Source organism: Salmo salar, chromosome ssa05 (genome assembly GCF_905237065.1).
Source record: "Salmo salar chromosome ssa05, Ssal_v3.1, whole genome shotgun sequence".
Lineage (NCBI taxonomy): Eukaryota > Metazoa > Chordata > Actinopteri > Salmoniformes > Salmonidae > Salmo > Salmo salar.
In genome coordinates this window covers 63,320,552-63,343,552 of record NC_059446.1, presented here as the reverse complement: position 1 = coordinate 63,343,552, position 23,001 = coordinate 63,320,552, and the positions used below count along the sequence as shown (strand labels likewise).

At 45.0% G+C, this 23,001-nt stretch overlaps 1 protein-coding gene and 1 long non-coding RNA gene across 2 annotated transcripts in view; one reads left to right on the top strand and one right to left on the bottom strand.

Annotated features, from left to right (window-relative positions):
- The window catches only part of si:ch73-22o12.1 (nectin-2), a 78,995-nt gene extending 59,917 nt beyond the window's left edge, over window positions 1–19,078 (top strand). Inside the window, exons 7-10 of the mRNA XM_014201010.2 lie at window positions 16,025–16,157; window positions 16,240–16,312; window positions 16,940–17,026; window positions 17,745–19,078. Of these exons, the coding sequence (XP_014056485.1) occupies window positions 16,025–16,157; window positions 16,240–16,312; window positions 16,940–17,026; window positions 17,745–17,948 (497 nt within the window). The 3' untranslated portion in view covers window positions 17,949–19,078. The remainder of the gene's footprint in view (window positions 1–16,024; window positions 16,158–16,239; window positions 16,313–16,939; window positions 17,027–17,744) is intronic.
- Window positions 18,809–21,004, bottom strand: LOC123743140 (uncharacterized). Its single transcript, XR_006769938.1, has 2 exons — window positions 20,650–21,004; window positions 18,809–19,731 (listed from the first exon to the last, which is right to left on the bottom strand). It is a non-coding gene; the product is annotated as an uncharacterized lncRNA (long non-coding RNA).
- Between the last annotated feature and the right edge of the window lie 1,997 nt (window positions 21,005–23,001).

Here is a 23,001-nt window from a genome sequence, read left to right as displayed (position 1 = left end):
CAAAATGAAAAGGCGACACTCACTCTCTTTCTCACTCTCTTCTCTGGGCTCCTGGCTGAATGCTAAAGACTTCCTTTCACAACAGAGCGGAAATGGTGGCATCACTTAAAACGCCTGAGAGGAATACAAGCACACTGTGTTGCGCTCCACACAAATATTTGAACGTCCCTCTAGTTTAAGAGCAGTGACCCCTTAAACCAAAACCTGGCTGTTCAACCAGAAACCACAACCTAGATTTGAAGCCAAACTGACACTGCGGTGCCAAGCTCTCAATGTTGTCCAATCCCTGTTCTAACGTAGTGCTGTACCAGTCCAGTGCCAATCCGCTGTAGTTCTATTGTAGTGATGCCCGGGGCACTGTCATGGTGGCCCTGTTCTGGCTCCCTGTGATGGGAGGATGAGGTAGACATTGTTTTGTGTCTCTGTCGGACTCGGTTAGGAATAATCCTATGTGTTTCTGTGTTTGTTCACGGCAGCGTGTACTATAACTGCATGTTTATGTGTTTAGACACCAGCAAAGTGGGACAGTTTGTTTCCGTGTCTGGTATGATGGCCTGAGGGGGGTGCCGTGTGTGTTTGTGTGGTGGCATTCGAGTGAGGAGACGTGTGTGTGTGTGTGTGGACATCTGAGTAGTTAGACGTATGCGTATCTGCGTGCACGCCTGTTTACCCTGCAGTATTCAAAGGATATACTGTCTATGGCTTCTAATTGTCTGAGCTACTGTCCAGTCCATACAGTAGTGTATAGATTAACACACTTTAACCTGTTCTAGTCTGCTGATGGATAGAAGCTAGCCTACCGCCACCTGTCTCCGTTTAACCCCTCACCCTTAGGCTCCAGGCCTGACTCAACAATCCCAGAGTGTGATAGCTGGCCTGATGAATGGATCACAGTAGGATTTATTGATGGGCTGACCCATGAGGGCATCTCTTCAATAACCTGTATGAGTAGCCAGCCCGGTTCTGACCTTTTTTAATGTGAATGGAAACTCCTTTTGGCCTCATCACATGCTTTGTGTAGATTCTGTTTGACTTCCTCCAATCCAGAGCCACAGATTTATAATGTATTCATATATATATATATATATATATATTTTTTTTTTGCACCGTTTTTTAATTTATTTATTTAAATCAAATCCTGTATATGAGGTGAGTGCTGCACACCAATGAAAATATTTGACACCTTACAGAGCCCTTTTTCCATGTGCTGTATTTGATTTTTTTACTCCCTGCTGTTTGCATAATGATGGCTTCTCCTGGCCTAGCCTGGGTACCTGACTGTCTTCATTATATCTGCATTCCACTCTATTACTCTGTTGTTGTGTCAATGTCAAGTACACTAAAGCAGAACACACTGGAACTCTTGAGATTACTGAGACTACTCTTTAGCATAACAGACACAGGAAATGGTGTTCACCTTTTATCAGTAAGTCATTATGTTGACTCTTCTCAGGGTTTATTAAGCTACATTTTGTGAGAGCGCACACTCACACTCTCTCTCTCTCACACACACACTCACTCAACAGTTGGGCGGGGGTGGGATGCCCCTGTATCCCCTAGCGTCCCAAGGAGATTACTCTTCCTCTCCTGATGCTGACCGGGCTTGAGCTGACGGCAGACGGGGAGCAGGGGATTGTGGGTAGCAGGGCTCCCAGGGGTGGTGCATGGCTGGCCCACTGCCACCAGAGCAGAGGGGGTATCTGACAGGGTTGGGGTGGGGGTAGAGGGGGGGGTTATATGGATAAATGTAGATCCAGTTGAATACACCTTCCACATGACAGAGCGTGTTTGGGAGGACGACTGTGGAGGAGAAGTGGGGGGTTGTTGGGTGATTGGTTCTAGTATAGTGTAGGGGGAGGTGATGAAGGGTGTTGGGGAGGAAGACTGGAGGAGAATTGGGGGGCTGTTGTAGGGTGATTGGTTCTAGTATAGTGTAGGGGAGGTGATGAAGGGTGTTTGGGAGGAAGACTGTGGAGGAGAAGCGGGGGGGTTTTGTAGAGTGATGGGTTTCAGTATAGTGTAGGTTTGGGAGTGGGTTGATTTGGGGTGAGGAGAGAAACGGGGGGAGTAGGATTAGAAGAGGGGGGGCATGGGGTTAGTGCAGCTGTGTTAGTTTAGATTCTGTGAGATCAGTGTGTGTGTGTGTGTGTGTGTGTGTGTGTGTTCTCTCTGTATGTCCCACTCAGTGGTGCAGTGACCTCAACCACCACCTGCAAAAACAGACGGCAGCCGCAGATGAAAGAGACGTGTGTGTGCGCACGTCAAGCTCCCATGCTGTGATGTACCTGGAACTAAACCTCTCCCTGAAGCACACAGAATAATAAAATGACAATTTTTCAGGGTCCTGGTTAGCTGGCAGCACTAACCTACTGTCTGTCTGAGTTGGATCTTTATCGATATGAGAATGGTTACTCCTGCTCCGCTCTTAAGAGTAGATGTGTGTGTGTTTGGCTCGGGGCGCTCTGCAGATCAGATGCACTGGCTGCTTAATTCACCGTCTCAACAGGCTCTCAATCGTGCTCTCACCACACACACACACACACACACACACACACACACCGATGAAGAGAAGAGCAGAAACAGAAATGCTCTAGGTTGGTCAGGATAAGTCGTATGACATTTTTATTGGACTCTGTCAGGTCTAGAGTGAATCAACTGGTCAGTGCGTCTTTGTGACGGTGTACATGCGTCTCTCACACACGGGATAGAGATTGTGTGTGTCTTCTCTCTGAGGCAGTCCAGAGTGATTTGTTCAGTGACTGTGTGGTCTCGTCTCTCCCTGTAGGAGTGAAGTCTATTTCTGTTCTTTGTCTGACATCAAATAGAGTCAGGTTGCGGGAAGTACTGTGACAACTTCACACAGCTATGTCTGTGTGTGAGGCAACTTCTCTTGACACTTGTACACACACACTCTGTATTATCTCTTCATCCGTCTCTCCATCTAAACACCTCTTTTTTTTCTTCTCTCTATCAGCCATCCGTCTTCTCCATCTCTCTCTCTGCTCACTCTTTCACGTCTTCTATTCTGTCCCTCCTTTCTTTGACCTTTCTCCCTCTCACTCTCATAGTAACGAAGTGAGATGGATGGTGAGAATCTGACAACCCACCTCGCTCCTCGTCTCACTGCTCAGAGATCCCGTCTCTCTTCCTCACCTTATATCTGTCTCCCTGTTTCTCTGATCTGGTTACCACAGGAGACTGACAACCCCCCCAGTGTTACCTGCAGCCCATCAGATCACTATCTATTCTGTGTAGAAAGGAGTTCCTTCCCCTTTCCACTTATTGAGCTTCTCTGTTGCAAGCCAGACGTTGTCTAGCGGGCACAGAGGAGGAGCTGAAGGTATTGAACTGTGTGGTGTATCTACCTGTGTGCTGAGCCCTGCTCTTAACACACTGCAGGGCCACAGAGACAGGGCCACAGAGACAGGGCCACAGAGACAGGGCCACAGAGACAGGGCCACAGAGACAGGGCCACAGAGACAGGTGCACAGAGACAGGGCCACAAATATGGTGCTGTGGGTCAGCTCCATGGAGAGGCCTGATTCATGTCCATGTGCAGAGGAGTTTCTGTGAGCAGTGTGTGTGACATACGAGAGCAATGAGCAGCCTGGGACCTTAGTAACACACACACACACACACACACACACACACACACACACACACACACACACCCAGCAATATTAGAGCTCTCATCTTTTACCACCGTGGCTCCTTGGGCATAGCAGCACTATATTGGTTTAGCTGTACTTTAGTGTGTGTCTGGTCTGGGAGTCTCTAGTCTTCTATCATCTGTAGCTCCATGCCTCTATTCTACAATTTATCTCTGTATTACAGGGCCTGTCCATGAGCTTTTCTCCTGTCCTTTATCCTCCATAGGCCCACTACAAGGATGTGGCCAAAATGGATCCCTATGTAGTGTGTCCCAAATCCCCTATGTAGTGCACTACTTTAGACCAGAAATGGGCTCTGGTCAAATGTAGTGCTCTACATAGGGAATAGGTTGCGATTTGGGACACAGGCCATGTGATGTATGGAGCTGTTCCATTTCTATATCTGTTTCTGTGCTACATGGTCAGTCTAGTGTCTGAGGTTTTCTCTGCATGCGTAGGCTATCACGTCTGTGGCCAGGTTTGTCTGGTCGTTTATCCTGCTGCTGTCCCGGTGTAGTAATACCTCTTCATATCAGTCTCTCTCAGCTCTCCTCTTCCCTAGTCAATCACTGTTCATAGTGTGTCTGTGGAACAATGCATTGGGTTGCCTTCTAGTGTGTGTTTGTAGGTGTGTGAAGTTGGGGTGTGTGTGTGTGTGGCTTTGACACTGCCTGGCTACTGGTGTAATGTGATGTACCTTTTGTAGCATGTGTGGTTCACATACAGATGTGTGACAATTTATGTGGTTGGAGGATTTTGTATAATGTGTGTGCGCGGCTGCTGCGTTCAGTACTGTGTGGGTGTGTGTGTGTGCGCGGCTGCTGCTGTATTCAATGTGTGTCTGCTTGCATTCAATGTGTGTCTGCTCTGTGTGTGTAGGCAGTCTATTTGACTTGATGAGCCAGGCATTGTATTAAGCAGGTTGAGCTGCAGGGGGAATTCTGTAACAGTTGACCGGTTTCACAGAGTCATTTGTGTGGATGAGAGAGCGGAAAAAGAGAACGATGGGAGGGAGAAGGGGCACAAGTGGTTAAGGGTGATCAGTGAGAGATGAGTGCTGTTGAAAAGCGATGGAGGAGAAAAAGCGAGAGGGGAAAAGAGAACAACAGCTGGAAGAGCCAGAGGGAGCAGAGATGACACTGCCTCCATCCTTCCTTCTCTCCCTCCTTCCTTGTCCTTCATCCATGGGCCCTGAGCCTGTCTGTAGTGTATAGCCCCACTCCTCATTACGCTCTCTCAACCTTAAAGGTCACAGGCATGATGGGATGGAGGAGGGCTTTTAAAATGCAACAAGAAAAGCTCCTTTATGTAACTGCTGCTGGAGCTTTGTCAGGGAGTTGTGTGGGTTGATAGTACTGTGTTGAACTCTGCTGACATCATACTAACATCCACAGAGACTAGTTTCACTGGGCTCTCTGCAACTTGAGGTGCTGTACAATAACCAGGCCTATAGCCTGTCTCTGAGGCTAAGTCTCCATGCCTGTCCCCTATAGCTCTGGCTGTCCTGTCCACCCTGTGTCCCCTATTGCCCCTGTCTCCTTCACTGACTCCCCCCTCCTCTCCCTATCCACCCTCCTCTGTTCTCTCCCTCCTCACTTCATCCCTCCTGTCTCTTTGTGGTAGTAATGTTTTTGTACAGTGATGACAACCAGGGTCATAGCTAGCCTGCCACCACATCCAGCGGTGAAGCTGCGAGACACACACACACTGGTGTTTGGTGACATTTTACAGCAAAATGATTCATCCATGTTGACATTCAGCCTTATGAATAATATTCATGATCTATACAGCATAGGCATGTTACACACAAGCGTGTACACACACACACACACACGCTTCTGCAGGCGGTGGGGAGAGCATGTCACAGCCAAGACATGTCACACACACACAGTATGCATATACACAAGTTACTGGTCACTAGAGATGTTCTTCCACTATACGATGGATAGACGACTGTAGATCTGTAGTCCGATAGATGAATAATTGGACTCATATAACCTTTGTTCTCTCTCATTCTGTATTCTGAAAGACTTTACCCCCTAGGGTTTTATTTAATTCATATTTTTAATCAGCCAGACATTTTGGAATTAATATTTCAGTCAAATCTTTCTCTGTTTTCAGTAACACCCTTTTCCTTCAGGCATTGGACCTTTTGTGAAGTCTGGTATGATGTCGTTTTTGAAAGGAGCTGAAGGTTTATTGTTGTGTATTGAAAAGAGAACAAAAGAGTTGGAGTGAGTTAAGATGATGGGTTTCGGTGCAGGTGAACATTCCTTGGTGTCATATAGCAGAGGGTGAAGGGAGAGTGTCTTTCTGTCAAACGGGTTGGTGGCATTTCATTTGTGACAGTGGACACTGATGTCTATGGCATGTATGCTAAGTCAACCAGCCTAATATTGCTTAATAGTCTACTGACTGGTGTGTTTCACAGAGGAAGTGGTTGATCTAGACATTTCTGTCACCTGCTAGGGTCAGCTCTGTCACCTTCTAGACAGTTCTGTCACCTGCTACCAGGGGTGGGCAATTCCAGTCCTTGAGGGCCTGATTGGTGTCACAGTTTTGCCCCAGCTCCAGCTAACACACCTGACTCCAATAATCACGATCTTCAGTTTAGAATGCAATTTGATTCATCAGCTGTGTTTGCTAGGGATGGAGAAAAAGTGTTGTCCACCCCTTTGCTAGACAGTTCTGTCACCTGCTAGACAGTTCTGTCACCTGCTAGACAGTTCTGTCACCTGCTAGACAGTTCTGTCACCTGCTAGACAGTTCTGTCACCTGCTAGACAGTTCTGTCACCTGCTAGACAGTTCCGTCACCTGCTAGACAGTTCCGTCACCTGCTAGACAGTTCCGTCACCTGCTAGACCGTTCCGTCACCTGCTAGACCGTTCCGTCACCTGCTAGACCGTTCCGTCACCTGCTAGACCGTTCCGTCACCTGCTAGACCGTTCCGTCACCTGCTAGACAGTTCTGTCATCTAGAGGAAACACTGATGGTCCTGATACAGGCGTCTCAGAGACCGGTGTGTGTTGTTCACCTCCAGTTGAGCTGGTAGAGCAGAGACAGAGGGACCTGATACAGGCGTCTCAGAGACCGGTGTGTGTTGTTCACCTCCAGTTGAGCTGGTAGAGCAGAGACAGAGGGACCTGATACAGGTGTCTCAGAGACCGGTGTGTGTTGTTCACCTCCAGTTGAGCTGGTAGAGCAGAGACAGAGGGACCTGATACAGGTGTCTCAGAGACCGGTGTGTGTTGTTCACCTCCAGTTGAGCTGGTAGAGCAGAGACAGAGGGACCTGATACAGGCGTCTCAGAGACCGGTGTGTGTTGTTCACCTCCAGTTGAGCTGGTAGAGCAGAGACAGAGGGACCTGATACAGGCGTCTCAGAGACCGGTGTGTGTTGTTCACCTCCAGTTGAGCTGGTAGAGCAGAGACAGAGGGACCTGATACAGGCGTCTCAGAGACCGGTGTGTGTTGTTCACCTCCAGTTGAGCTGGTAGAGCAGAGACAGAGGGACCTGATACAGGTCTAACAGGCGTGTCTGTGTCTAGAAGAAAGATGGGTATGTGTCACCTAGAGTAGACACACATCTATCTGATACACATCTATCTGATATTGTCGTGTGTGTGTCGCCTGCAGGAAGTGTTGAACATCAACAAGCCTTTGATAGATTACACAGAGAACAATGCCAGTATCTGCTCCTGTTCAGGTGACTGCTGTTGTGTACACAGCAGGGTTGGGATCAATTCAGTTTCAATGCAGTCAATCCAGGAAGTGAACTGAAATTCAAGAACTGCACACTTGTCATAGAAAGTAAATGGAAACTTTTCAATGATTGAATTGAAATGGAAGTTGCCCCAACCCTGGTACACAGACCAAAAGATGGTTGAGCGTTGTGAGATGTTGAGAACAGACAGAATACCGGCCCAGGCGAAGACAGTTGGAGTAGAAGGGAAGTCACTGCCCATCTGGGTGTGTAATAGCTGCTATTTCTGCCTCATCCTTCACAATGAGTAGCCTCCATTCCCTCAGCAGCAGATCAAAAACACTCACATCAGCTCTGTTCCATCCTTCTGACTCTGTGTTGTTACACAGGTACCTTTCTTCCCCACACACACTCCTGTCTCTCCGTGTGTGTGTTCTCTCTCCTCTCGCCGTGTCTAACGCAGTCTGACACACAGAAGCGTACACACACACACAAGCGCACACACACACTACTTCAGGAGGATTGGGCTGGTGTAAAGCTGCCAAGAAATCAATCCTCTCTCCCTCTTCTTCCACTCTCTTCTGTTCTCTGAGCTCTGTATTAAATATGTAGAGCCCTGTGCTGTGCTGGGTGTTTAAGGGCTAGTGTAGTGTGGACCAGTATAAGAGACTGAGGGTATGTAGTGTGTCTCTTTAGGGAACACTGATATAACTCCCCTCAACACAGCTCTCAATGACTTGTGTGTGTGTATACATAAGCATTTACAATAAGGAGTGTAGTGTGTTACTGTAGACACACACACAATGACTTAGTGTGCTCTGGTGAACACTTACATTGACTGGTATGCACTCATAAACACTGACTAGTGTCTATAGTAAAATGATCATAATGTGAAAAACAACCAGCAGCATTGCAGTTTGACACACTCAAACCTGCGCACCTGGCACCCACTACCATACTCTGTTCAAAGGCACTTTAATATTTTGTCTTGCTCATTCACCCTCTGAATGACACATCTCGAGGCTTTAAAATCCTTCTTTAACCTGTCTCCTCCACTTCATCTACTCTGATTTGAAGTGGATTTAACAGGTGACAGCAATATAGTGAGGGGGGAAAAGTATTTGATCCCCTGCTGATTTCGTACGTTTGCCCACTGACAAAGAAATGATCAGTCTATAATTTTAATGGTAGGTTTATTTGAACAGTGAGAGACAGAATAACAACAAAAACATCCAGAAAAACGCATGTCAAAAATGTTACAAAATGATTAGCATTTTAATGAGGGAAATAAGTATTTCACCCCTCTGCAAAACATGACTTAGTACTTGGCGGCAAAACCCTTGTTGGCAGAGGTCAGACATTTCTTGTAGTTGGCCACCAGGTTTGCACACATCTCAGGAGGGATTTTGTCCCACTCCTCTTTGCAGATCTTCTCCAAGTCATTAAGGTTTTGAGGCTGACGCTTAGCAACTCGAACCTTCAGCTCCCTCCACAGATTATCTATGGGATTAAAGTCTGGAGACTGGCTAGGCCACTCCAGGACCTTAATGTGCTTCTTCTTGAGCCACTCCTTTGTTGCCTTGGCTGTGTGTTTTGGGTCATTGTCATGCTGTAATACCCATCCACAACCCATTTTCAATGCCCTGGCTGAGGGAAGGAGGTTCTCATCCAAGATTTGACGGTACATGGCCCCGTCCATCGTCCCTTTTGATGCGGTGAAGTTGTCCTGTCCCCTTAGCAGAAAAACACACACAAAGCATAATGTTTCCACCTCCATGTTTGATGGTGGGGATGGTGTTCTTGGGGTCATAGGCAGCATTCCTCCTCCTCCAAACATGGCGAGTTGATGCCAAAGAGCTTAATTTTTGGTCTCATCTGACCACAACACTTTCACCCAGTTGTCCTCTGAATCATTCAGATGTTCATTTGCAAACTTCAGATGGGCATGTATATGTGCTTTCTTGAGCAGGGGGACCTTGCGGGCGCTGCAGGATTTCAGTCCTTCACAGTGTAGTGTGTTACCAATTGTTTTCTTGGTGACTGGTCCCTGCTGCCTTGAGATCATTGACAAGATCCTCCCGTGTAGTTCTGGGCTGATTCCTCACCGTTCTCATGATCATTGCAACTCCACGAGGTGAGATCTTGCATGGAGCCCCAGGCCGAGGGAGATTGACAGTTCTTTGTGTTTCTTCCATTTGCGAATAATCGTGCCAACTGTTGTCACCTTCTCACCAAGCTGCTTGGCGATGGTCTTGTAGCCCATTCCAGCCATGTGTAGGTCTACAATCTTGTTCCCTGACATCCTTGGAGAGCTCTTTGGTCTTGGCCATGGTGGAGAGTTTGGAATCTGATTGATTGCTTCTGTGGACAGGTGTCTTTTTATACAGGTAACAAACTGAGATTAGGAGCACTCCCTTTAAGAGTGTGCTCCTAATCTCAGCTCGTTACCTGTATAAAAGACACCTGGGTGCCAGAAATCTTTCTGATTGAGAGGGGGTCAAATACTTATTTCCCTCATTAAAATGCAAATCAATATATAACATTTTTGAGATGCGTTTTTCTGGATTTGTTTGTTGTTATTCTGTCTCTCACTGTTCAAATAAACCTACCATTAAAATTAGACTGATCATTTCTTTGTCAGTGGGCAAACGTACAAAATCAGCAAAATACTTTTTTGCCTCACTGTAAGTAACCATATATTTCCCCTCGATTCAGCTGGTCAGTCCGTCATGGAAAGAGCGGGTGTTCCTAATGTTTTGAACACTCTGTGTGTGTGTGTGTGTGTGTGTGTGTGTGTGTGTGTCTTTCTGTATTGTGTTGACTGTCATGTTGAGCGTCATTATAGCGTGCAACCAGTGTTTGTGTCATGTCTTTCACGCAGGGCTGGCCTGGTGTTCCACACTGCATCAAGTTTCCTTCACTGCTACCTATTGATTACTTCACACACTGCTCCTCGCCCACTGCAATTTATTTATGTCCACTCACCCACTTTATACTTTGCTGTTGCTATTGAACTGTCTATCTCTGACACACACACACACACACTGAGAGATGGAGGAGTATGATATAGTTAACTGTATGTTGAGATTCTGATGAAATGTAACATAAAAATGATGATCTGAGAGAGAGAGACTTGATGCAGTGTGTTAGATGCTGTATGAAGGATCATTATGTGCTCATGGGGTTGTCTGTCTGGAGGATATTGTCTAATGCCTATTGATGCATGTACAGCAGTTTGATATTCTTCATCTGTGACATGCGGGGGTGGGTGTGCATGTGTAAATGTGACTATTAGCATCCATATGCATGCATTGTGATCGTCTGTTATCCTGTATGATTGTGTTTTTGTAACACACTAAATGTGTGCATGCTTTTGTAGTATGCTATGTGTAATGTTGGTGTTAAGGACAGACACTGAAGAACACACGTCTATAGCAACACCATAGTAGGTGGTAATGACTTCCATCACAGGAGGCTGCTGAGGGGAGGACGGCTCATATTAATTGCCGGAACGGAGCAAATGGAATGACATCAAACAACTGGAGACCATGTATTTGATACCATTCCACAGATTCCGCTCCAGTCACTACCACAAGCCTGTCCTCCCCAATGAAGGTCCCACCAACCTCCTGTGACTTCCATGTATGATCAGCACAAGGCTCCCACAACCTCGAACACCTCCCAGGGAACACAGTAGACGTGAGAGGAACTATATATAACTGTGGTTCTGGTTTGCATTGTGATTCCACACCCACAGGCCCATTAGATGTCCATGCAAATAACGTGTGCAAAATTGAATGTATGTTACTTGCACTGTAACCCTGCATAATCAACAACAAACTAAACCTAGTCACTGAAGCTCGCCACATAACGATAAGTCCTTTTTTCCGACTTGCAAAATCTTACCCTCATGGCCTATTCTATTCCATTGTTTATATGCCCAATAGTTCACCATGGCAGAGGAGAATTGTCTTAATGAGCGTTTAAATCCGAATGCAGAGCTGGAGCTGGGCCTGTGCCGTTCTGGCTGTGCAGATTCTCTTGAGGGGCATCGGATGAAAGGGGGAGAGAATGCAACTGGAAAGCGGGGCCATTACGGCTCCCCGTTCTGTTAATCAGTCTCTTATTGGAGGTAGTCTACTGGAGACGGCCCCCCCAATTAGCCGCCTGCTGTGGCCGAGAGGATGCATCTCAGTAGCCTGAAGTCATCTCCTCTCTTTCCTCCATCTCTACTAACATTGAACAAATGTAGCTATAAGTGATATTAAAATCTAGCAAGGCATCCTCCTCGATATTGCTTTGATCTAACACAGCCTAACCTGAAACCAGCACATTGTTAGTAGAGGAAACCGTAGTGGAAATGTTAGTTTGTCTCACCTCAATCCCCTCTCAGTAGGAGGCTGCGCTCTGGGCTGGGATCCCTCTGTGCATGGTGGAGTAGTGCTCCAGTAGTTAATGAAGTGGACGTTCTCCCAGGCAGAAGGTCACAGGGCAGGTAAACAGACCAATGGGTGACAGACCAGGCCCCAGGGAGGGAGGGGGAGGTTAGGGATAGTTCACATGATGACACACTAGCTAACTGAGGTGACCTGGGTTCTTATAGTACAACTCCTAGTTATCCGGACTGGACTGTGTGTGTGGCACATGTACTTGTGTGTGCATGCCTTGTTATGGACCTGCCAGCTGCAACCTGTGTATGTTCTCTCTTGCTGGGATGAACAGCTATTTGATGTGGTTGTGGGTTGGTGTGTGTTGCCCTTGGACTACTACAGCCTGCCTAGTCCTATTCCTACCCCTATTAAACCTTCTCAGCTGGACTGGAAAGCTACATTTGGGTAATGCAGCAGGCCTGCTCCATGCTGGCTGGACCCAGCCACCTCTGTTCCAGTGTAAAGTGGACTGTAAATATTGACGCAGAGACATAGAGAGGGGAGCCTCGACCTTGTCAGAGAGAGGGTATGAGGGTGGGAGAGAAATACCCTGCCTTCTCCCAGGGTGCCTGTCGGTGCCTTAATGCACCATGGCAGGGAGCACACTGTCTCCCTGCAGAGAGAGGGGGAGATCAACGTCAAATACTCACACACCCACACTCAATTGTATGCATACACACAGTCTTTCCTGCTGTCACACACACACACACACACACACACACACACACACACACACACACACACAGGCTTGGTGTCCCTGACATCTGTTTAATCGCAGATAGTGTAAATGCATGGGGCCAGCTCTGGAATCACCCTAGATGAATACTGGGCCTGTCTGACCGACTACAGCTTCAGTACAGCACCAGTCCCAGGCAGGCAGGCAGCAGCCAACAGCAGGAGACTATAGGCAACAGCAGTCCACATAGTACTACTGTAGTAGTGTTGATGGTAGTTATATTGTGTATAGTGTGTTTATTATTAGCAGCAGTAATATAAGATTAGCATACTTGAAGAGGCAGTTTCCAAAGTGATCTGAATTCCTCTCCATCACCCCGTCTCTCCCATTCATCCTCTCTCCTCTATCACTGTATGCCCCTGTTCTTCTCTCCCTCTCTCTCCCACACACACCTCCAATCTGTGTGATTATGTATGCGGCGCCTGGTTACCAGGATACAGGGTCGCTAGGGAGCGAGGTGTGTGTGTGTTGGGCTGAATGGATGATGGATGTTGGTAATGTAACACTGCTAAGCCTTTAGGATCTAAGGGCTAGACTTCTCCTCTCCCTGACTGAGCAATGGGATTACTTTAGCTCTCTCTTCATCCTCATCTTTATCTCTATCAGTGCTGATCAATCCGTCTAGACCTAATCTGTAACCCCATCATCTGGGGTCAATGGAACCGTGTTTGTCTCGTGTACGTTGATGCTCAAACTTAAGTCAACAAAAAAACAATACAGGTGGATTTTATGATCAGCAACAATAGGATTGTTTGGCCAATGAATTACCCTTTAATCTGTTTGGGTCAATTACTTTTATAGCTGAGGTATAATAAATATATAGCTCTGGGAGCAGAGGTGTGTGTGTGTGTGTGTGTGTGGGGGCAGGTAGGGTAATAAAACAGGCTTATCTCTGCTCGTTAGGAGATTTAAAGATGCAGAGCTGGAGACGCTACAGATTTGGGCTGCCATATTAAGGAGAGATAAACGAGCGCTTCCCAAACGAAGGCAGCAGTGGAGGATAGCAGGATGGGAGAGGCAGGGAGAAGTCAGCCAGCCCGAGGTCATATGGGCCTGTTGGCTGGGGAAGCATGTTAACCTTAATCCCAGTTGGGAGAGGCAGACTGGTATCACCGAGAGAGGTAAGCCAGCAGGCAGAGCGAGATGTTACACTCTGTTTCCTGATCAGCCAGTCTCTCAGCCCGGAAAATCCCCCAGCAATCATCTAGAGACTGCTTAATTATGCACCAGCTATCTTGTGCAGCAGTGCTCTAGTGTTGTAGAACTTTGGCAGAATTAGCAGTATTTTTTTTTTTATATTTTAAAACTCTAGCAGTATTTTAGACCATACCTCACATTGAGATTACCGGTAGAATCCTTGAGAATACACCAAGAGTGGATAAACCCTGGCTCAATCTGTGGGTGGGGGTGTGAGTGAGTGGGAGGGTATGGGGGGTGCAGCATACCACAGAGAATTGTGGGTGTGTATAAATGTTGGTGTGAGTGACAGGTATATTGGATAGTATACAAGATGGCCCTGCCAGCTGGACTCTGCTCAGTGTGTGCGCACGCACCCGTTTGGCAAAATTTACGGAGCCCTGCCTGTCCTTGTCGGAGGGCAGCGGAGCGCGGCGCCAGCTGAGAGACACAGCGGGCATGCTCGGGCCGTCTGGGAGATTTCGTTAGAGCGAGACATGGCTGGCATCCACCACAGATAGAGAGGGCATGATCTCTATTCACCACTGCTGGAGTCACTCAGACAGCGGCTGCATCTCAATACTCTAAAGTGGCTTGCTCTCCTTTATCAGAACTGATCTGAAAAGAAAATACCCTAATAAATAATGCTTACCAGATAAAGCTGTCACCGGTCTAGTTTATTCCCTATCAGTAAAAAGGAGATGAGGGGAGGAAATAATTTTGGAGGGAGGAAAAGTTTCAGGTTTTATTAGTCGTATGTACAGGATACACATGGTATATACACTGTCCAGCTAAATTGTTACTTGCAGGTTCCTTCTTGACAATGCAACAACAACAAGAAATAAAATATAAGAATACGAACATAAAGTAAACGGCTCAGTATAATAGAATACACATTTTAGCATCAGTATAATACAGGAAGGTACAATTTATAGTACAATATTTGCACATGAATCAGGGAAGGAGGGATTGGGGTCAAGTGAGGGATGGTGGAGTTAAGATGGCGCAAGAAAGCACTATAGACAAAAAAGGAGCATGGATATAGCTAGATACATAGTCGACGACCATGGGAGTGATGAAGAGCAAAGAGAGGACGGAACAGAGGTAGTGAAGATTATTAGTGCTTCAGAGCCGCTGTTATGGAGACACAGCACTGCCATGTGGACAACAGGCTGTATTACACCATAATCACCTAGTAACACTGCCTTCTAACTCCTCTAACTGGACTACTGCTATGGTGTAAATCTTTGTCTCATAAGACCTATTACACATGCCATGTTCTGAACAAGAATGACTTTATACATGTCAGGGTGAACTACTCTGAGATCATTTTATGAAATTATCATTTAATATTGGGGCGACAGGTGGCCTAGTGGTTAGAGCGTTGGGCCAGTAACCGAAAAAATAAAGGTTAAATAAATAAAAGAAATTGACAGTTTTCATAGTTTCACTGGGAAACCAAAGTGTTTTTATTTTATTTACATGTGGTCTAATTGAAAACAACTACTATTTACATGTGAAAAGGTCATTGGATGCTCCATTGTTTACATTACAGAGCGTTGCTATAAGATCATCAGTACCACAGTCATAATTATAAGCCTAACAACATTCAATCAGGGGCCAACCAATTACTTTCCCTGTGTAAATCTCCTCCAATTAGCTGATCTCCTCATTGCCCTTTAACACTCCCTCATTAGCATAATCCACTGGGCAATGATGGGGAGGATAAGGGGATGGGTCACACTGTGTGTGTATGTATTCCTATCTTATTGTTAGTATTGGTACTTGTGGTCATGGTTCATTAGAGGAAGGTACTACAGTCATTATGTCTGATTGTCTGCCTCCCCACGTGACTGTAGTCTACACTAATGTAGACCTTCTGTAAAGGCAGACACACACTTTCTCTGCATCTCGGCTTGCTCTCACACACGTTCACACTTTCTCTATACCTCTCTCATCCACATACTCTTTCTTTGCACCTCTGTCTCTCACACACACACACACACACACACACACACACACACACACCATTGACTGTAGTTAGGCCTACTTCATTACTTGGGGATTATATTTTGAATTCGGCTTTCAGAACCTTTCACCACAAATGAACCGATGTTGTGTAATGAAATGCACTGTAGGGTTATTCCTGTGCATGTGGGACTACTCCAGCATGTGAATGTTATCACTACTCTTGTTAATGTTCTCTCTTTTCTCTCCCTCTTTGTACTTATCCCCTTTTACCTCCCTTCTATTCTTTGTCTTCCTTCCTATCTCACTTTTTGTCTCATCTACTGTATTTTCTCTCATCTCTCCCTGTCTCTCTCTGTAGGTACTCGACTGCCAGTGAAGGGTCCCGCTACAGGCGCTGTTATAGGAGGGCTCATTGGGTTGGTTCTGCTGCTGGCCATTATCGGCAGTGTTGTGGTCTTGGTCCGCAAAAAGCGCAGCCAGCACAATGGAGAGTGAGTGTTTGTGTCTCTGTCACTCATACTAAGTGATCATCCTTACTGTCTGTTTTGATTCCTTCCTTTCTCTCTTTCTCAGTGGTCCACCCAAGTACAAGCCCCCTCCCCCTAAGAAGCAGCAGTCCACCACTACCAGCAGCTCTTCTGATACGGTGAGGGATGCTAGCTAGCCATAACACTTTTAGACTTGCTGTGATGGCCCCTCAATTTGTATTTTACAACACCACAACATGTTTTTATCAACATTGTTAAATGATAAAGAAGATTATGCTGATTCGGAAAAAGCCTCCATCTGAAATATGTTTTCAAATCAAAATGAAATGTTATTAGTCACATGCGCCGAATACAACAGGTGTAGTAGACCTTACAGTGAAATGCTTACTTACGAGACGCTAACCAACAAGGCAGTTTAAAAAAAATGCGGATAAGAATAATAAATAAAAGTAACAAGTAATTAAAGAGCAGCAGTAAAATAACAATAGCGAGACTATATACGGGGGGGTGCCGGTACAGAGTCAATGTGTGGGGGCACCGGTTAGTTGAGGTAGTATGTACATGTAGTTAGTTCTTAAAGTGACGATGCATAGATGACAACAGAGAGTAGCAGTGGTGTAAAGAGGGGGTGGGGGGGGGGGCACACTGCAAATAGTCTGGGTAGCCATTTGACTAGATGTTCAGGAGTCTTATGGCTTGGGGTGGAACTGTTTAGAAGCCTCTTGGACCTAGTTTTACCCAAACAGAGTACATGAGAATAATCCTGTGTGCGTGCGCATCTGCAGCTGAACACCAGTCGAGACCCTGTGGAGAGAAAGGACGGATCCATGGACCACCTGTACTACACTCCCCAGGATGCCGAGCCCAGCACGGTAAGAACACAGCCATAGATGGGGTGCATCTCTCAATAGTCCTTCTCTCCTGACTCCTTTCCTCAATCTTCAGACATAAAAAGACCTGGACGGGTGAAAGCAAATTCCCAGCTGGCCTCCTTGATATTGCTTCCACATGGCCTGTGTTTTCCTATCAGTAAAGATGGAGTGAATGGAGACCAGGAGAGGAAGCCATTGTAGACCATCAAGATACATTCAGCTCTGTAGTTTTGGCTTATAAAGTGACTCAAGCCAATTCTTAGTTCATTATCTATATCATTCATAATACATCCTGGTAAAGGATTCATGAAACAAAAAGAAATCAATCATTTAACATGTACTTATGATCATTAATTCATCAGTTACTCAACATGATTGCCCTATTTACATGAGAACGTGTAGGAAAATGAAGGGTATAGAGGGCTGCTATGTGAATAGAAGCTGTTACACTGAACATGCTATAAATAGAAACATGTATTTTTAATACTGTAGCAACCATTGCCTTGGTAAGCTAGTTGCAATTCCCCCCCTGTGATTTAACCCTATTGGAGCAGTCGTTAGCAAGTTTGCCCATGGGCTAGAAGACCTGGGTTCAAGACTCTCAAAAGGTGTTGCTCTGTCGCAGTTTCTTCACTGATGCAAGTGTCACTACAATACTATGAAGACTCCATTGGTTGTCCTTATTTTTACATGACTAAGATTTGATCTTTCCCACCAGGACCTGGATGCGTACAGTGATGAGGAGTTGCGCTATGCTGGGGCCCCTTCTGGCTGGGATGAACCCAGGCTGAACGAAGTCCCGCCCCTGTACGCCCCCAACCAGTACAAGCCCAATGATTACCATGACAACGAGGAGGACCACCCCCCTGCCGCCGGAGCGACTCGTGGAGAGAGCTTTGTGTCCCAGGCCATGTTTGTGTGAAGACGGGAGACATTGGAAGTGTGTGTGGGACTAAACCTGTTTGTACGTGAAGAACATCGGACACTGGATGTGTGTCTAAGGGGATCGCTGCAGTGTGTGATGGTTGTAGTCATAGCCGTTCAATCAGTATCTCCAATCTAGAATTTTCCATTGTGAACTAAAGTGAGTGAATGTATTGGGTTCTAATAACGGGAATCATGTTTTTTAAAGGGGGATCCGCTTTACCGTTAAAATGCTGTGTAAGTCAGACACAACATAAAACAACACTAACTTGTATCGCGGTTGGTTGAAACTCCTTTGCATGTTGTGGTTAAAGTCCCATGTGTACAGTAAGTGTGTGAGATTGTTTAATAGGCACAGATCCAGGGCCAGCTTACCCTCTTTGAATCCTACCCATTACCATTGGGGGATAACGCAACACTGACCCTGGATCAGATCAGTGTGTATTGATAGCTCCATCATACTGTGGAATGTAGATGGGCTCTGGGGTCAGGAGACTGGTAGTAGGATGATGTTGCCTTTAGACACTGGTGTAAGGTCAGTTGTGTGTTTTACTCCCTAAGGATTATGTTTAAGATTTTGCATAATGTAATCTGATCCTAGGTCTGTGTCTAAGATACAATTCTGGATTCCTGGAGCCCAATACAAGCCATAAGAGAGGGACAATCAATTCCCTGAACAAAAATCTAACAATGTAAGTTACTGACAATCTTTTATATATAAAAAGGAAATCGCTGTTATCTTTTAACATTGACGTGTCTAAACATTGATTTGTGCCTGTTCACTCAGGATTTAAAAGCTCTATTCACATGCTCTAGCACAGTATGTTGGTTACAGAAGGTACTAAGTAAGCCTACTGTTGGAATGTCCAATATTGTCAGGGTCAAGGTTTTTATACAATTTCAGGGTCTTCTTCTCTATACAATCACTTAATTGTTAAACCAGATGTGCCTATTTTTGTAGCGTGTCAGATTATAAAATGTGAATCAAACAGAATTATGAATGATTTATTGTCATGCTTTGTGACAGATGGAATTTACCTGTTTTTACTGTGCTATGTATGTTTTTAAAGCAAAGCCTGATGCGCTGGTTACTTGATGATTTTTAATTCATTAAACATTGAAACTGTGTATCCAGTGTGGGCAGATCATTCTAAAGTTATGGTCAGTATTGCTGCGGTCACATTGTCTCATCTTGCTTAATGTTTTTTGTTTCATCTGATGAGTTGGGGAGTTAGTGGAAGTACATAGGAGTCCAGAAGGGTGAACTCTGAGGCTTGAGAAAACGGTTAGTGCTATCCGGAATCCTTGGGACATCCCTAACCTTAACCGTTTTATATTTCAACTTCAATGGCTTAACGTCAGAGTTGGGACGTCCCAATGATCCCGTTTAGACTTTTCCCTGAGAATTCCTGTAAAGAGGCTGTCCACTCCACCCTATAGGCCTAGAAATCTATATCTTCCTCTCAACCAGCGGTATAAAACATCCTCCTTTAGCCCTGTAACTAACCTGTTGTAAATGATGCTCAGCAAGAACGTCTGCCTGGGTGCCAGTACATTCCCACTTTATATAATGTTTTATATTTGTATCATGTTACTTTGACACATAACTAGTCAATACAGAGGATGTACAGAACACAGAGAAAGAGACTTGTTACAGCTTTACACTTCAATAACAGTTGAACTGCCGAACAAACCGGTAAGGATTCAGTCTGTGCCTGTGTCGGCAGGGTCGCCCTGCAGTTTTGGAGCCAATGATCAAAGGTTTGGGTCAGTGAAGTAATCTGAAAGAGAGAACATATGTTAATTGTTGGTAGTTCTAAGTAGAGGACTGTCCCTGTCTGTATATTGGTGTACGTGTCAGTTTGTGTTGTTGATTGAACTCCCCTGCTGCATACTCTCGAATGTCTGTGGGTCTTTTGAGAAATACATCTCTGTAAAAAAACAAAAACAAGACGCAGGTACCCAAGCAATCGGCCGGTTAGACTTCATTACTATACCTAAATATGAAATAGAATTATATTTGTTATTGATGTCTGGAGCTTGAGAGCCCTAATTGAGATGGAGAAAATATACCGTCAGACAGTGCCAGCCAATTAACAAACCTTAAGTCGCTAATTAAGGCCTCCACCTCTGGATGCTCTCTGAAATATTTTTCATTGTTGATTCTCGTATTGATCTATAAAAAAGATTGAATTAGCGAATGGCTCTGCAGACTTCATTATCACAGATTAGAATTGTCACTCTATCCTCTATCAAGACTGAAAAAAAGAGAGGGGGAAATAATCTGAATTTCCATTTTTCATTCGGCAGACAACCTAACATCATTCTTCAAGATCTATATCTAATATACATTGTTGGCTTTGCTTGTCCCAGGATAAATATAATGGTGAATGTCCCTTAACTTTACTGTCCATTCTACTCTTTCCCATGCCTCATGATATTGGGAAAAGCCAGGTGGTCAATAGCAGATTTAAAGTTACCCCACGTGATGTTTGTCATTGCTGAGCCCATCTTTAACCAATGAATTTATGCTAGCTAACTATTAGCTGGATGAATGCAAAAATAATGCAGTGAGTGATAGAACAAGAAATCCTATTGTATTTTAATTCCTAATTATATCGATAGAACTAGCTAACTAAATGTTGTTGGAGAAGCCAAGGAGCACTCATGAAGCTAACGACGTTACCTAGCTAACTAACCTTAAATTGTCAGAGTTGCTGCTGTTGCTCGATGCACCAAAGTCCAGTTTCTCCAAACCACGTTTATCAGCCATTTGATCTCCATCAGCTAGCTAATATTCCTTTGATAGCCTGCTTGCTAGCTACCGTTAATATCTTTTCTAAAACAAAACCCGCCTGTTGTTGATAAGCTCCGCTGTTACTATGCCAACACACTGAGTAGAACAGAAGCAACACTTTTCCCACAGAGTTCATCTTTGCTTTCCCCCATGACATCTTTGTAGGCCTCTATGGCTCTGGGGTGGCAGCCAATGTGACAATGTTTTTCAGAGCCTGTATTGAGGGATGCAGCCACAGAACATGAGAGTTCTGCCAAATTGCCCAAACAGCTCATCATATGTTGTGACCTAAGCAAGTACCTCTGGAGTAGATGTCTCTACTACAGGTCCATGCAGGGAGACCAGAACACTCATGGAAGGATACTTTGGGTGTGAGATTCGTGTTTGCTCCTATTCACTATTGTAGACTATAGCAAGCACACACATTTTCTTTAGAAAATGTTCCTTTTCTACTTTTACTTACATTTGACTGAAGTCAAGTGTAATACCTAAGGTTCAAAGATTTGGGTAGCAAGCAATCATTAATATTAATTAATATGCTTAATTTTATTACAATAATTTGGTTACAGATTAAAATCTTAGAATTGTATTGAGGGGATTGGTATAGAGAAGCATGGGGATCTCTCAAAGGAAGAGGTTAATGACCTTAACCCAACAAAAGTGACCTATAGCGACCTTGTCAAGAGGTTTGGACCACTTGTTGTAACAGTTGAGGTGTCACAAACCCCATCACATTCATTAGGCCAATTACTGTCTGGAACATTTCCAAGTGTCCCCCTGACTATTCTTCCATCAAGTTCATAAGGCAAAATACTGTTAGGCATTTTTTCTCTATTCCACTGCAGTTGTAAATTACCTACACTAAAAATATGCCACAAAAATGTTTACCTCCAGCCTACTCTTAGTAGGCAACCTTTGGTAAGTGTTTAGACTGGTTATAAGTATCCTTCCACCACACAGCTGCATACATCGTGTATAAAAGGCATAACATGTAGAGGAGACATCTGATGAGTCTGTGGAGTGTAGATAGAAGAGAAAACGCTCTGAGCTATCCCTCCTAGATCCAGGGACTTGCTTCTGCTACTAGTACTACTGTATCTGATCAGCACCATGGCTTCAACAAAGTTAAACAGTTTTTATATATTTATTAGTTTCACCTTTGTTTAACCAGGTAGGCCAGTTGAGAACAAGTTCTAATTTACAACTGCGACCTGGCCAAGATAAAGCAAAGGAGTATGACAAAAACAACAGTTACACATGGGAGAAACAATCGTACAGTCAATAACACAATAGAAAAATCTGTATACAGTGTGTGCAAATGAAATAAGGAGGTAAGGCAATAAATAGGCCAATAGTGGCAAAGTAATTACAATTTAGCAATTTACACTGGAGTGATATATGTGCAGATGAGGATGTGCAAGTAGAAATACTGGTGTGAACAAGAGCAGAAAAACAAAAACAAATATGGGGATGAGGTAGGTAGTTGGATGGGCTATTTACAGATGGGCTGTGTACAGCTGCAACGATCGGTAAACTGCTCTGACAACAGACGCTTAAAGTTAGTGAGGGAGATCTAAGTCTCCAACTTCAGTGATTTTTGCAATTCGTTCCAGTCATTGGCAGCAGAGAACTGGAAGGAAAGGCGGCCAAAGCAGGTGTTGGCTTTGGGGGTGACCAGTGCAATATACCTGCTGGAGTGTGTGCTACAGGTGGGTATTGCTATGGTGACCAGTGAGCTGAGATAAGGCAGAGCTTTACCTAGCAAAGACTTATAGATGACCTGGAGCCAGTGGGTTTGGCAACGAATATGTAGCGAAGACCAGCCAACGAGAGCATACAGGTCGCAGTGGGGCTTTGATGGTGACAAAATAGTACTGAATGCTCCCTCTAAACCTCACCTTCTGAACAGGACAACTTTTCAAGAGGAGCAAGGCATGATGGATCTGTCTGCATGTTTTTTCCAGCACATCGCTTCAGGGGAAATATATATTTTTCAGATTTTTTGTCGTTATCTTTCTCTTCTCTCTGGTGATGAACCTACTCATTGGATTGGTGACACCGTTCTACACTTTGTTACATCTTCAGCTGATATGTGGTCTTTTGCATAGCTTCATTGCAGCATTCATTGTCTTCCACTCTCTTCTGCTCCAATGTACTGTGATTATCGGGGTGGTGCATGGAACATTTTAGTATTATGTGTACCATCCTTTGGAGCGTTCAGATGACTCTGGCCCTCATGGCAATAGAAAGATTC